Consider the following 15,516-nt stretch of genomic DNA (forward strand, 5'->3'; position numbering starts at 1 on the left):
GGGCAATAGCTGTAAACGCCATGAGAACGGCGAAGAACGGTATGAGAGATACGGCAGAATCGAGGGGTGACTTGAGAAGGATTGCCTGAAAGTAAAGCGGCAAGTAGGAAATTAGCGTGTAGAGCACGAGGCCGTGGATAAAGCTTCCTGCCAATGTGGCAGCGGCAGTACGGTTTCGAAAAATGCGGTGTGGGAACATTGGCTCTGCAGGCTTCGACTCGTACCAACCAAAGAATACCAAGACGAGTACACCAATGATCAATGGAACAATTGTCCTCCAAGAGCCCCAGGGGTACATGGCACCAGCCCAACTGAGGGGAAGCGTGAAGAGGACAGCACCGGTCGTGAACAGCCCGATGCCTGTCCAGTCTACTCTCGCCAGCTGCTGCCGGAAAGTATCGGGCATGGGCTTCAAACGGAGACAGAAAATTGTCAGAGGCAGACAGATACCGACAAGCGGAAGATTAATCCAGCCAATCCACCGCCACGTAGCGTACTCGCTGAAGACGGCACCTAGAATTGGACCCAGGACAGTGCCCAGTGCCATGGGAACAGAGAGCATGCCGATGTAAAAGGCTCGCTCCTTGAGCGTGGTGATGTCGGCAATTATAACCTCATTGAGAACATCGATGCCGCCGCAGCCCAGCCCCTGGATGGCACGGCCGAGGATGATGACGGGTAGGGACGGCGCAACAGCAAAGACAATGGAGCCAACAAAGAATAGAAAAAAGGCGGCATAGAGCGGGATCTTGCGGCCGAGAATGTCGGAGAGGGTGGTATAGATTGGTTGAACAATGGTGACCAGGAGGAGAAAGGCAATGTTGGCCCAAAAGGCCTCGAGCGTGGTGCCGTTGACTTCTTTCGTGATGGTCTGCCATGCGAGGAGAGATTTACGTCAGTTTCTGTACATGTGCGCGAAAAACCTTGACGCGAGCAGGAACTCACAGGGAGAGCGACGGCGAGAGCAGTGGCATCCACCGACACGATGAAGACCATGATGAGCAGCGACAAAAAGGCAAGATGGAATCGCAACGGCTTATTAAGCTTGTCTCTGAGGGTTGGACGAGTGATTTCAGTGGCATCATCTTCTGTCGAAGCCTCATGCTTGGTATCGACGCCGACTGCATCATGCTGGCCCATTGCTTTCTCAATATGACCCGAGACTAGATTGTTCGTCTGAGGGACATTGTCCTCGGATGCCTGCTGCATGTTGACTTCTTAGTATGACGGGACTCGGCGCATATGTACGAGCGGCGTTTGACAGCAGGTTACTTGTACTGCTACGTCTGGCACCTGAAGTAGTGCGCAGTTTGGTAAGTATGTGCCAGAAGCGACAGGCGCGTTCCTTGGAAAAAACTTTTGCACAACGGCTTGTCTTTTCTCCCTCAAATTGTCGCTACTACCAAGCCATGTAAATAAGAAATACTACGATTCAAACGATTGTTGTGATTGTGTAACTGGCTTATAAATCAACGGACGGATGCAATCAAACAAGGCTGGCTGCCAAGCGCGGGTTAATTAAAACCAGCGGTGGCACTTGTATGAGCGACAAAGAAAATAGGTGCATTTTCGCACCGGATTAGCTATTAATGACAACTCTTTCCTTTATGTAGTACACTAGAGTCCATCTATTGTAAGAGAAACTTTTTTTTTCGTTGAATATCTGCTGCTGCAAGAATAAGAGCCTTGTTTGGTGTAGCTGCGTATGCAACGATCCGTCCCGTCAAACAGATGTACTTGTTCGTACCCTCTGCGGGACAGAATCAAGGTGCTGCATAAATAGGTGCTTATATTCTTGGCGTGGCATGACCGAGAAGCGGGCGTAAACGAGTATATCACCAGTGATTGGTTCCTCGGATACCGAAGATCCGCGCAGGGTGAATCAAATATGGCATCCGAAGTAATTTTTACGATCTACTCATGGTCTGTTCTTTGACCCATAGTTAACTAACGCATCTCTGCACTAGTATTAGTGTGATGGGTCATGCGGCCGCACTAGTACGGAGCTGAACCGTGAATCGTCCGTGATCGGAATGGCCGGAATGGAATTTTTCTCATTAGGCTTCAACTTGCCGCAAACACTCTGCCTGCGTTGTTTTTTGGTGCAGCTGCAATCATCAGCACGGGGCGAATGCCTAGATGTGTGTTGCCTTTTTTAGGTAGGTAGGCTCTCGTGAACAAGCATGCGCAAAAATGTATCGTCTATTCATGATTGCAGCTAGCTGCGTCTTGTCTGTTTGCTCGCATCTAATTCTGTTCTCAGGTCAACTCTTATCTTGAAAGCCGTCGTCGCAAAAGGTGGAATCGCTCGGCAAGGGCTTCGAGATGGGCGCAGCCGCCAACGCTTTGCCTCGCATGTTCGTGCCGGTATTGCTGTTGCCCACCCCTTGCCCGGCAAGCTCGATCCAGCTCCATTAGTCGTCCCACTGTCATCAGGCTCGCGTCCAGCCCCTCTTCTAGCCGTCGGGTCCACCGACGAACCTTGTCCTCATCCCTGTGCGGAGACGCGGTCGCAGGGTGGTAGCTGGAAATCAGGTCGTTGAGGCTGTCGAGGCGCTCCAGGATCGAGTTGCTGGCTGCCGTGCCCGACGCCTCTGCGGCCGTCTTCCAGTTGAAGGCGTCGAGCGACTCGATGCCCACTTCCATCAGCTCTGCGACTTGGTGCAGAACCACTGGGAACAGCATCAGGCAGCGCGGGTTGTCGCTGTGGTGATGCAAGCCTATCAATCCGTTTAGCGCCACGCTCGCCTTTTGAATAGTGCCTAGCAGCATCTCTAGCGATTGGGACTTGTTTGCAAGTGAATCTTCGACGATGTTGATGATCTGCGTGGTCATCAGCACGCCTTGGACTCCCAGAGGCCCTTGAACACCAAGTGGCTTGATAACGTTGCTCCATCTACGATGCGGTGGCGAGCTGCCGTGGCTGGCGCCCCCAAGATTAGCTTGATCTGGTGTCAGCGAACCGCTGCTGCAAAAAGAGTACTCTGCCAATCTGTCCATGTTGATGTTATTGGGACCCGCGTCCGGTGTGTGGAGGAGCCCAGAGAAGTCGCTTGTAAATGCTGCCCACTGAGGTTCGCTCGTCGCCCCGCTGGCTTCGTAAGTGTTGTAACGATCGGAGCCGCCATCATTACCCGCCGCGAAGACGCCCTCTCCATCGGATGTCAAGTCTCCAAGAGGAAACGAAAAAGCATTTTCCGCTGTGCGAGATGGATTTGGGGACAGACTGACTTCCGACAGGCGAGCCGTTTCTCCCTCCATGGCGCTACTTTGACGTGGTTCTCTCGGCAAAGGAAGAATAGAGCGTGGGTATTGCGGTTTCTTGATTTCCGTCGACGAAGTCGTCTTTTGCCATCTCGGCACACGACCGGCCATTAAAACTAAGTATCTGCAGTCTAACTCGAGCTTTGCGCACCGTATGCAACCCGTCTTCTCTCCCGAGCACTTGACCTGTCCGTTTGCATAGTTAGCATACGTAGGTGCCACGTAGTGAATGAAGCATGCGCGGTAGCTTTGCTTGTCGCTCGTGATGCTACTCCGACCAACCTTTGCAGAAGTGCATTCGACACAAGAATTGCGTAGACGCGGGGGCTTTCCTCCCGTTGACATGCTCTACAGAGTCACCGACTTTGCAATGAGGCGGTACACGCCCTTGCTGATACGTTGATGCTGATGAGACCAGAATAAGACAGCCTCGGGCTTACATGGACGGTGTCCCCAGTGAGCACACAGTGCTGCACGACAGATACCCCCACGCTATATGTAATAGAGAGAAGTATACGTAATTGTGGAAGGATGTAGTATATATCTTGAAGAAAATGAGATGAAGATTATATTATTGCCTAGAGGCATGTTTAAGCTGAAGATGATCAGGCCTTACCACAGCGCTCTTTGAAATACTTTGTTCATAACTGGTCGAGCTAAACTTTTAAAAGACCCTTTTGATGACTAGTTCGATTCTGTGACAGGCTGACGCCACCAAAGTACGCAACACTGCCACAGTTGTTACTTAATTACACCATCAAAGCCGGGCGCGCACTGCATGAACACGGCTAGGCAAGGCCAAGCCCGTGGCATTTGCATGGAGATTTTTTTTTTGTTATAATCCACAGACGAGATGGCGTATACTTTGTAGTAATAATTCTTCTAGCCTAAATGAGACCTTCTTTCCTAGCGGGTAAAATATGCAAACATTTGTCCATATGTTGTACAGAGCTACGCTGTTAGTGCAGCGCATAGTACTGACATGGAAATTCTTAACGATCGTTACCTTGGACGGGCCTGAGGCTGTACCGCAGATCTTCGGAATTCGGTCCTATGCGACCGACAAGCTCCTGTCAGCCGGCCTCAAACTCATCCGTGCATCCCTTGCAACTTGCCCACCTCGCTCTTGCCTAACGCTTTGCAGCTTTAACATCAATGACTTGGCGTGCCGCACCGGGCAATCTTCCCTTGTCTCTGCTTTCCTCAATTTCCATCATCTCTGTCGCCCACTCACACAGGCAAGACGCAAGCTTCTCAACTTCAGCCTCAGTGTTGTGTGCATGGAACACCACGCGCAGCCGATTCATGCCTCGCGGTACCACTGGGTAATCGATGGGGAAGCAGTTAATACCGGACAGCTGAAGATGCCAGCAGAGGTAGACAGTATACCGCTGCCGCGTCATGATGGGGACCACATGCGTGACGTGCGTTTTGCTCTCCCAGTCCTCCATGTTGGGAATTTTGAGCATCCCCTCATCGCTCGCCTCTTCCCAGACAGGGTTCATCTCGAGAGCGCGAAAGAAGTGCCTGACTAGGTTCTGGATCTGATCTTGAAGCTGCATCGTGCAGAAACATCATCGTTAGCTCCGGCTGTTTGTTGTCTTGTTCGCACCCGATCCCATTGCTGTGAGGCTGTACGGCTTACGCACTCAAGGCTTGCAGTTTCCTTGGCATCACTCCATGCCCCCTTTGCATGCCCCCTTTACACTGTCATATGTCTACCAATCACTGTGGGCTGTGTTCTGGAGCGCAAACTCACATGTTGTGTCTGGTTCGTCATGAGCAGCTTATAGCCTGCCCGAATGGCGGCCACCATTGGGAATGATGGTGCGGTAGAGTACATGAACCCTCGCGCGAAATTGATCAGTGTGTCGCGCACGGGCGCTTTGCACACCACGGCGGCTGTAGCATCACTATCAGTATTGTTCCAGAAAAGGAAACCCTCAGCGCCCACCCACCATCCCATCCATTCTTGCAGCTTTGTGGGGTGTGGAATCTGGTACTTCACGTTGCATCGAGAACTTACCTCCCGTACAGGCCATGGCCTTTCCGTAAGTGTGCATTCGGATAGCGACCTTGTGAGCGACGCCAATGTAATCAACAAAGCCGCGGCCTTGTCGGCCGTAAACTCCAGTGGTGTGCGCCTCGTCGACTAAGAATTGTGCGTTGCCCTCGGGAAACAATTCGTCCGCAACCTGCAGCAACTCCTTCAGTGGCGCTACGTCCCCGTCCATACTATACATGGATTCGAGAACGACAAGCACTGAGTTCTTGCCCTCTTTGATCCGTTGCTGCGATTCCCGCACTTGTACGAGAGTCTCACGGAAGCTGTCGACATCGTTATGACGGAACGACATCTTACACGGCGCCATACTGCCCTGCATGCCCTCATGCAGGCTGGCATGAACGAGCTCGTCATAGACAATGGCATCACCAGGTCGCGGGATGGACAACATGATGGCTACGTTTGCTTCAAATCCGGAGTGGAACAGAAGTGCTGTATCCGCCTCGTGGAAGTCGGCAATGATGGCTTCTGCTTCCTCGATGTACGCATTGTTGCCATTTAGCAACCGGCTGCCGCCTGCCCCGAGCCGAAACTTCGGATGTGCAGCCAGCTCATCCAAGAAAGGCTGTCGGATCAAACCACTGTGCGTGAGACCTAGAAAGTCCAGTGTCGAGAAATCGATGCTACCTGGCGCTGGCTCGCTGGTGCGCATGTAAAACACAGCCTGCTCTGCACGGCGTGTGTCAAGCTGCTCCTCCAGGTTGCGATAAAATACGGACTGCCCCCGTAGGCCTGGTGCTTTGGCTGGGGCGTCCGGAAACCACTGCGCGAGAAGTTCAGCATTGGCCATGACGAATCAGAAGTTAGCTGTTAATAATTGCAAGAATGCCCTTTTTGCTGCGATTGAGGTTTGGGAAGAAACTTTGCGACAAGCACGACTGTATTTGGTCTGCCAGCTTACACGGTGACTGGGAATACCGTAAGTTATAACGTTTTATGCTTTTGGCTTTTCCATGATCCTATGGTTGTACGTAAATACGCTGTGTCTTCATTGCGAGCAGCTGACATCGGAGCAATTGAACGATCCCTTCTACGCCATTATCCGATCTTCTGCTTCAGTTTTTGCTAGCCTTGCTTAGCTTCATTCGGCATCTTGTCTCTGCCGCCATTGGCAGATTCTATGGTGCTATCGTACAGCTTCCTACCTTGTTACCTACTTATTCTACTTCGGTATCCGAGCTACCGCAGGTATTGGCCGAAACTACTCTATGCTCGGCTCTTATGTGCAGACAGACCCGCCAGGCTTACGAACTTATTGATTACAGATGCGCCACCGGCCAATCTGAAGCGTATGGTAAAAAACATTGTGTAGACCTGAATCTCTGAGGTCGACTCACTGGCGTGATTATCGGCATGCCAAGCTATGCATCGGCCGGAGAATTCGCCCAAAACAGCTTCAAGGCGAAGATGGTGTTCAAACCTCTCGGAAAAGTATGTTGTCTCAAAGACACTGGCGCTTACTCTTTGCAGCCTCTTCTTTGATGTTCACCACTTTCACACTAAGCTATAAGCAAGACGGATCAAACTGCGATTTCCTGGGGGGTTTTTCGTTTCGTTACCTCTGTTGAGTCATCACACTTATTTCTGCCCACAAATCTCGTTTGAACTCTACTTCATTACTGAATTCTACGCGAAGATGCCGGGAGTACTGAAGATTCATGACTCGGGTAGCCAGTCGCCGCTGCAAAGCTATGCCGTTAGCGAAACAAGCAGTGCAAACGGAAATGCGGCGAAAGATCCCATAGCCATTTGCGGCATGGCATGCCGGCTCCCTGGTGGCATCGAAAACCCCGAACAACTGTGGACTTTCCTGACCAACAAACAAGATGGTCGATCTCGAGTACCAGAAAGCCGATATAACACGGATGGTTTCTCCTCGACACGAAGCAAGCCGGGAGCAACGAGGACGGATTATGGATATTTCATTGACGACAATCTACGGGGCTTTGATGCCTCGCGTTTTCACATGTCTGTGAAGGAGCTGGAGCGTTGTGACCCACAACAACGCTTGCTCCTTCAAGTCTCTCAAGAGTGTATCGATGATGCTGGCGAGATGGGCACTTCGGGAAGGCGCATAGGTGTGTATGTCGGTGACATGCAACGCGGGTGGTCCGACGTCTACGAGAAGGAAACACAGAACTATGGCACGTACCACTTGCTGGGTCTTGACGACTTTGCTCTAGCCAACCGTGTGTCATACGAGATGAACCTCAAAGGACCTAGGTATGTTTTTTCTACGAACTTAGGGAGCAAACACACTGGATTCAGCTAACAGCATATCCAAGTGTCACTGTTCGTACGGCCTGTGCATCTTCACTTTCAGCTTTGAGTGGCGCATGCAGAGCTATTGCCACTGGAGAGTGTGACGGTGCCATCGTGGGTGGTGTCAGCATCATCATGGGCCCTACCACGTCAATTCAAGTTGGCGAGCAAGGCGCTCTATCCCCAGATGGCTCGTGCAAATCTTTCTCTGCAAATGCAAATGGATATGCAAGAGCAGAAGGCGTGAGCACTATTTATATTAAACCTCTGAGTGCAGCCCTACGTGACGGCAACCCTGTGCGAGCCATCATTCGGGCGGCGGCTACCAGCCACAATGGACGCGCAGGCGGTATCACCGCTTCCAACACTGCGGCCCAGCAGGAACTGATCAAGCATGCATATAGCATGGCTGGAATAGATGATATACGGGAGACGGCATTCGTCGAATGCCATGGCACAGGTACACCTGTTGGTGACCCTGCTGAAGCTGAGGCCGTTGGGTCCCTCTTTGGTGGTGATGACGGCATCTACATTGGCTCAGTCAAAGCAAATCTGGGACACTCTGAAGGCGCATCAGGATTGACTTCAATCATCAAAGCAGTACTATCACTTGAGCACAACTCAATTCCACCAAACATCAAGTTTGATGTTCCGAACCCGGCGATTCCGTTTGCCAAATACAACATTACGGTCCCGACAGACACTATGCCTTGGCCTGAGGATCGTAAGAAGAGAGTCAGTATCAACAACTTTGGCATCGGTGGAGCAAACTCGCACGTCATCCTCGATTCGGCAGAGCTGTTTGAAGCCGGGCAGCAGTTGGAAGAGGCGAATGACCACCCACACCTGCTAGTGTACTCTGCAGCGACATCCGAATCGCTGTCCTCCATGGGCAAGAGCTATGCAGAGTACCTGAACAAGCACCCTGAGCGCATCCAAGATGTTGCCTATACACTTGTTCATAAAAGGCAGAGTCTGAAACACCGTGGGTTTCTCGTTGCTAGCCGTGACAGCCCGGGAAGCCCGTCCATACCCACTCCGTCGTCGTCCGGCGGCTCTGAAATGAACATCGTCATGGTGTTCACCGGCCAGGGCGCACAATGGCCCCAAATGGGCCGTGACTTGCTAAAGTCAAACGAGAACTTCCGAAACAGCATCCAGAGAATGGACTTGGAGCTGAAAAGAATTGGCGGTGCAGATTTGAACTGGACTATAGAGGGCGAACTCAAGAAGACGGCAAAGCGCAGCCGTGTCAACCTTGCGGAATTCTCACAGCCGCTATGCACTGCAGTACAAGTGTCTCTCGTTGAATGCTTCAAGGCCATCGGGGTCACTCCCAGCGCCGTTGTCGGCCACTCGTCCGGTGAGATTGCTGGTGCCTATGCCGCTGGCGCCTTGACTCTAGAAGAAGCAATTACTGCCGCCTATCATCGCGGTGCTGTTGCTGAGAAACAAAACAGAGAAGGTGCCATGGCAGCCATCGGTCTCTCTTGGAACGACGTGAAGCCGTTCCTCATCCCCACTGTTGGAGTAGCCTGCGACAACTCTCCAAATAGCGTGACGATTTCTGGCGATGCAGACAAGGTAGCTGAAGTCGTGCAAGCGATATCTTTAGCGATGCCGGATGTGTTGGCTCGTTTGCTTAAGGTTGACAAGGCTTACCACTCCTACCACATGGCTGAAGTCGGTCCTGTTTACTTTGATCTTGTCGGTGAAGGACTTGGCAGCCGCGAACCCCGTGTACCGTTCTTCTCGTCAGTGGAAGGCAGACTTTTGAACAAGACGGAATTTCTTGGAGCCAAGTACTGGCAAAAGAATCTTGAGAGCCCTGTTTTGTTCAACGCCGCGGTATCTGCAGTTGCTGAGACCCCGATTGGCCAGAATGCTATATTCCTTGAGATTGGCCCTCATTCTGCTCTTTCTGGGCCGGTGCGACAGATTCTTGCCAAGCATAAAGCAGTATCGCAAAGTCCATATGTAGCGGCCATGCTTCGTGGACAGCCATGCACAGAGTCGCTGCTTTCAGCATTTGGAAAGCTCTACACTCTTGGAGCTTCTCTTGACTTGAAGCGCTTGTATCCGACCGGAGTGACTCTGCGAAACTTGCCGACATATCCTTGGAATAACTCGAGGGCTTACTGGCACGAGACGCGGGTTATGCGGGAGTGGCGAGAACGCCGCTTCAAGCACCACGACGTCCTTGGCCTTCGAACCTTAGAATCGACAGACTTTGACCCCGTCTGGCGTAATTTGTTTCATCTGGACAATGCTCCATGGGTACGGGACCATGTGATTAATGGAGATGTCGTTTTTCCTTTTGCGGCGTACATTGCCATGGCGGGCGAGGCAATCCGTCAGATTACCGGCACCGGCCACGGGTTTCAGCTCCGGGACGCGACTGCAACGACGGCACTCGTTGTTCCAGATGACAAACCCGTTGAGCTGATTACGACTTTTCATCGCGTCGACTCTACCAGTGCTTGGTGGCAGTTTTCCATTGCTTCCCACAACGGGGGCACCTGGGTACGACATTTTCACGGGGCAGCCGCTACTCTCGACGAACCTCTTGGGCAGGCAACGGTGACTGATGATCTGCCGCGAAGCGTAGACTCTGTGGAGTGGTACGAGATGATTAGCCGCACTGAATTCGAGTTTGGTCCCGCTTTCCGATGTATACAGGACCTGAAATCGTCAACCCGAAGCCCAAGTAAGGCTCAAGCTACAATTCGAAACTCTACCACCGACGAAGAGTCCAATTACTACATGCACCCAACCTCCATGGACAATGTGTTCCAGCTGATCCCTGTCGCTTCGCTGCACGGATTGTCCAGGAAGCTGAGTCTCAACATCGTCACTTCCATTGCTTACCTCAGTGTCGCCCCGTGCGCCACCAACTTCAGCGCTGGTGCCGTCAGCCGCACTCTTGAGAATGGCACACTTGTTGGAGAATGTGAGGGTTATTGGAACGGTAGAAAAGTCATCAGCGTTTCTGGAGCGAGGATCAATGTCATGAACCACCGGGGCGAATCCGACTCACACGCAGCTGCCCGGCCAGTTTGGGCTCCTCATTTTGACTTTGAGCGTCTGAGGGAGCTGGCGGACCAGAAGCATGATGGAAGTGGTTTTGCTACGGAAGTCAATGAAATTACCGACCTAGCCCTTCTATCCATCGGTCGCTCTCTTGCTACATCATCAACAGCATTACAAAGCTTGGACGTGTATCGAGCCTGGGTAAATCTACAGCTAGGAAGCGGCCTCCAAAGTACGCTCAGCGACGACGAACTATTCGAAAAACTTGGGAAAATGGTCGACGAACTTGGCAACTCATCAGTCTTTCCCCTGGCGGACGCCATCAAAACAACAGCCACTGCCATTCGCGAAGTGGCCACGAAACAGGGTGCTGGCACTAAAAGTTTGGAAAGTCTCACTGTGCGCGACCAGATCTCTCCTCTTATCGGCCAGTTTGACTTGTCCGCCGTTCTTGCGTCTCTAGCCCACACAAAGCCGAATCTTCGCATCTTGGAGATAAATGCAGGCTCTGGGTCATTGACCTCGCAGTGTCTGGACAGTCTCCACGGGCGATACTCGGCGTACGCTTTTACAGATGCCAGCAGAAACCTGGTTAATGAGGGCAAGATGCGCTTTGAAGGTGTTGCGAATATGGATTTCAAGATGCTGGACATTAGCCAAAGCATTCAAGACTCTGAGTTTGCTGAGGAACAAGACCGATTCGACCTCATCATTGCCATTGATGCAGTACATCGATCAAACGACCCAGTACGATCCTTGAAAAACATTCGCACTCTCCTCCGCCCCAATGGCCGCCTGATCCTTCAAGAGCTGGCTGCTACAAAGGACGCGCGCTGGGTAGACCTGGTAATGGGCACCGCACAGTCTTGGTGGACTGCGACAAGGGACTCTGCAGCACAGTTGCAACGTTTTGATGAGAAGGGGTGGACTGATGCCTTGGACAACGCTGGGCTCGAAGTTGACGACGTCATAGCCGCCGAGATTGGCAATCCTTTCCACACGAACAACCTGTTCATCGCGAAGCCAAAGGTTGCTGTGAAGAGCATTGCCAAGCATGAATTGTGCGTCCTGACTGTTGACCTGAGCCACGATGTTGCAGAGATGAGCGCCAGACTGAAGCAAAGAGGCTACAATGTCGAGCAGATTACGTTGCAAGATGAACCGCCTGCAAACAAGGACGTTATTGCACTCTGTGATGAAAAGAGTTGCTTCTTCTCAAGCATGTCTGCAGAGACCTTTCAACTGTTCAACAGATTCACATCGAGACTGGAAAGCTCTGGCCTATTATGGGTATCGCCACTTTCCTTCCGCAGAGCAACAACTCCTGATTACGCTCAAGTGGTTGGGTTTGGACGATCGATCCGAGCTGAGCTCGACATTGACTTTGCAGTCTGTCAGACTGAAACAGAATTTGCCAATGACCTGGTTCTTGATGTCATGGACTATTTCACAATGCGCAATAAAGACGGCGCTTGGCAGGCCTCTACTGATGCTACACCAGAGATGGAATTTGCAATCTACAATGGCAGCGTCCACGTTGGACGGTACTATCCATTTTCGCTTGCAGAAGAACACTTGACTGCCGAAGAGGATGATAGAGCAGTTCTGAGAGCTGGGCGCCAGGGTCGCCCGGCCGAGCTTGAGTGGCAAAGCTACCCTGCCGTCGAGCCCAGCCGAAACAAGGTAGAGATTACAGTATTTGCATCTGGACTGAATCAAGTGGTAAGTCCATGTTCAACTGCACCATGTTATGCACACGTCCGTCCGTGCCGAACTAACCGAAAATTCTTCTTTTAGGATGTATCGCTGGCCTTGGGCTCCGCCAAACAACAAGAACAAGCCACGTTCGGTCTCGAGGGCGCTGGTGTCATTCATCGGGTTGAAGACGGCGTCACCGAATTCCAGGTCGGTGATCGAGTCGCCTTTCTTAGCGAGGATAGCATGTCTACATCTGTCATTGTCCATCAGAAATTGGTGGTCAAGATACCCGAAAGCACTACCCTCGCAGAAGCTGCTACGATCCCTTATACGTACAGCAGCGCAGACTTTGCTCTAGTCGGGCTCGGCGGGCTAGTTGGCGGCCAGTCAGTCCTGATACACGGGGCGTATACTCATCTAGGTCTTGCTGCATTGCGCATGGCGCAAGTTTTGGGCGCCGAGATTTATGTGACTGCAGATAATAGCACAGCCGAGACGCACGGCCTAGCTGAAGAGCGCATCTTTGATGCACGCAAGCCGTCATTCGCCGATGATCTGATCCAGGCAACTAGAGGACGTGGTGTTGACATGCTACTCAACGCTGCCTCACTTGCCGGCAACACTGGGCGACAGGTGTGTCGTTGCGTGGCGGACTGCGGCAGCGTGATCGATATGTGCTCGGGTTCGTCCAGCGACTTTTATGACATCTTGAACAGCAAGGGCGCCTCGTACAGGATTGCGGACTTGCGTCGTCTTTGCTCCGCAAAACCTGATGCCGCGGCGACCCATCTTCGCTCGGCGATGGGCTTTTACCTGCATGGCGCCGTCAAAGCGAAGAGTCCCCCCAAAGTTTTTGCCGCCAAAGATGCCGCCGAGGCATTTGCGCACATGCTTGATCATCCGTTTGACAGTAAAGCTGTCGTGGAGATTCGGAATGAGCTCGAGGTCGCTCGCAGGCCTGCCGCGAGGCCTGAAATATCCGTCGTGCAGCGTGAAAGATACCTCAAACTGGACAGTCACGGTTCATACTTGTTGGTAGGTGGTTTTGGAGGTTTGGGACGCCAGGTTGCAATCTGGTTGGCCGAGAACGGCGCCGGCAATATCATGTTTCTGTCTCGGAGCGCCGGTACAGAGTTGAGCCACCAGCAGCTCATTGCAGAATTAGTGTCGATGGGTGCGGGCGTCCAGGCACTCCAAGGTAGTGTCACTTGCATGCAAGATGTGCGCCAAGCCATTCAGCAAGCCGCACTCCCCGTCAAGGGCATAATTCAAATGTCCATGGTACTGCGCGACACTGCCTGGGGCGCCATGACGTTTGACGACTGGGTCGCAGCCTCTGAGCCAAAGGTGCGCGGAACGTGGAACTTGCACAATGCATCCCTGGAGGCTGGCGCGTCGCTGGACCTGTTTGTCATGTTTAGCTCCATTGCAGCCGTGGTGGGCATGCCAGGCCAGACAAACTACGCTGCCGGAAACACATTTCTGGACGCGTTTGCCCAGTATAGAAACGACCTTGGTCTCGCGGCGTCGACCATCAACGTCGGAGTCGTCGAGGACATGGGTGTCGTTGCGCGAGACCCTTCCCTGCTGACGGGCTTCAAGAGCATGGACTTTGTTACGGTGCGCGCCTCGGATGTCATTAGCGCCTTGTCGCTCGCCATCAAGAAGCCGTCTCCCAAGGCCAGCCGTACATATGACGGGAGCCGCGCCTTTGTCGACCCGGCCGCCTTTGCCATTGGTCTGGGGTCGACTACTCCTCTGTCATCGCCGGACAGCCGCGCCCTCTGGAAAAGGGACGTGCGCATGGCCATGTACCGCAACCGCAGGGACGCAGACGGCGGCGGCGGCGGCGGACAGGGGGGCTCCCGCAACGACGGCCTCCGGGCATTTCTGTCGTCGGCGCGGTCCGACAAGGCAGTGCTGGAGGCACCCGAGGCGGCGACGCTCCTCGCGCAGGAAATCGGCACAAAGGTGCTGAGCATGCTCGGTAAGCCGGTGGACAGCCTTCGAACAGATTTGAGCCTGTCGGATATTGGCATGGACTCGCTTGTGGGCATCGAGATGCGCAAGTGGTGGAAGGGGACGTTTGGCTTTGAAATTAGCCTGCTTGAAATGTTGGGTATGGGAACGCTGGAGCTGCTGGGCAAGCACGTCATTGCCAACCTAATGAAGCTATTCCACGAGAGGTAAATGTGACCTTGAGTCACTAGAGCTGGGGCGGAAATAATTGCATTTTCTGCTTATTTTTCCTTGTACTTTTCGCTTTATTTTGTGTATTTATCTGGCCGTTTGTTTTTCGCTGAAGAAAAAAAAAGAAGGATATCCTGTCGTAGCGCAGAAGAGTACGGACGCACGGATGGTACTCAGTAATGAGACAAAGCGGGGAGGCGAGAATGATCTGCACTTGCTGCCGTTGCAACACGCGTGTCTCTGATGCTACCTAAATATGTATCGGACAAGTCTATTGTAGCTCTGAGGTCACGAGACCCATGCACATCACCAATACAAAAATGATACTTCATTAACAAGGCGTCCCTCTTTATCACAGATTCTATCTACATCCTCTATTAAAAACTTCAAATCTAATAAAAAGGATCTTACTCTAGTCTATCGTTGCCTTTATCTTTATTAAATAGAGGTATTATAGGCCGTCTACTGTAGTAGAATATATTATGCATAATTATGTAGCTATCTAATCCGTAGTCCCTGTGGAGACGGATGGTACTTCTCATTTAGCGTGATTAACCACGGCGATCAAGTAACCTGTGTCCACTTGCATGTTATTGGTTCAGACCCCTGCGAGTTGACCTCAGAGCTCCTTTTCGGCAGTCAAAGGGATATTAGATAGCCCATTGTATGTAAGCACTTGGCCGATTTGGACTTATCGCATGGTAGCGAGAGCTTCACTTATCCCCCGGGGCCGTAAATCGGAGCGCAACGCTAGGGACTCGCACGCCATTTGCGGAATCCGCATCGGAACGAAAGAAACATTTTCAGCCCGAGAGCCTCGGAACAGCTTTGTGGAGGAGGGGGGGGGGAGGGGCGGCACGCAAGCCACCTTTACTTGATACTGAAGAATTTGTTGGTCTTTCGGAATTCATTTACTAATTAGTCAAGAATAAAACCCGGCAAAAATCCTTGAGCGCCCGCACGATGAAAACAGCCCCACGTTTTGGGGGCCTGATGACAAGCCATGA

General features: G+C 52.2%; 4 protein-coding genes across 4 annotated transcripts in view; 1 reads left to right on the top strand and 3 right to left on the bottom strand.

Annotated features, from left to right (window-relative positions):
• The window catches only part of BBA_03613 (MFS transporter), a gene marked incomplete at both ends in the record, with an annotated part of 1,478 nt that extends 269 nt beyond the window's left edge, over positions 1-1,209 (bottom strand). Inside the window, 2 exons of the mRNA XM_008598710.1 lie at positions 229-871; positions 946-1,209. Coding sequence (XP_008596932.1) covers positions 229-871; positions 946-1,209 — 907 coding nt within the window. The remainder of the gene's footprint in view (positions 1-228; positions 872-945) is intronic.
• A 1,205-nt stretch (positions 1,210-2,414) lies between these two features.
• On the bottom strand, positions 2,415-3,261 carry BBA_03614 (uncharacterized protein; the record flags this gene model as incomplete). Its single annotated transcript, XM_008598711.1, has 2 exons — positions 2,415-2,426; positions 2,482-3,261. The coding sequence occupies 2 exons, from the start codon at positions 3,259-3,261 to the stop codon at positions 2,415-2,417; spliced, it is 792 nt and encodes a 263-aa protein (XP_008596933.1).
• Positions 3,262-4,394: 1,133 nt separating this feature from the next.
• On the bottom strand, positions 4,395-6,119 carry BBA_03615 (class II aminotransferase/8-amino-7-oxononanoate synthase; the record flags this gene model as incomplete). Its single annotated transcript, XM_008598712.1, has 3 exons — positions 4,395-4,820; positions 5,024-5,166; positions 5,291-6,119. The coding sequence occupies 3 exons, from the start codon at positions 6,117-6,119 to the stop codon at positions 4,395-4,397; spliced, it is 1,398 nt and encodes a 465-aa protein (XP_008596934.1).
• An 846-nt stretch (positions 6,120-6,965) lies between these two features.
• BBA_03616 (polyketide synthase, putative) lies at positions 6,966-14,509 on the top strand (the record flags this gene model as incomplete). The annotated part of the gene is made up of 3 exons (XM_008598713.1): positions 6,966-7,552; positions 7,615-12,343; positions 12,419-14,509. 3 exons carry the CDS (start codon positions 6,966-6,968, stop codon positions 14,507-14,509), a joined length of 7,407 nt encoding a protein of 2,468 aa, XP_008596935.1.
• Positions 14,510-15,516: the final 1,007 nt, after the last annotated feature.

Source organism: Beauveria bassiana, assembly GCF_000280675.1.
Source record: "Beauveria bassiana ARSEF 2860 unplaced genomic scaffold BBA_S00007, whole genome shotgun sequence".
NCBI lineage: Eukaryota > Fungi > Ascomycota > Sordariomycetes > Hypocreales > Cordycipitaceae > Beauveria > Beauveria bassiana.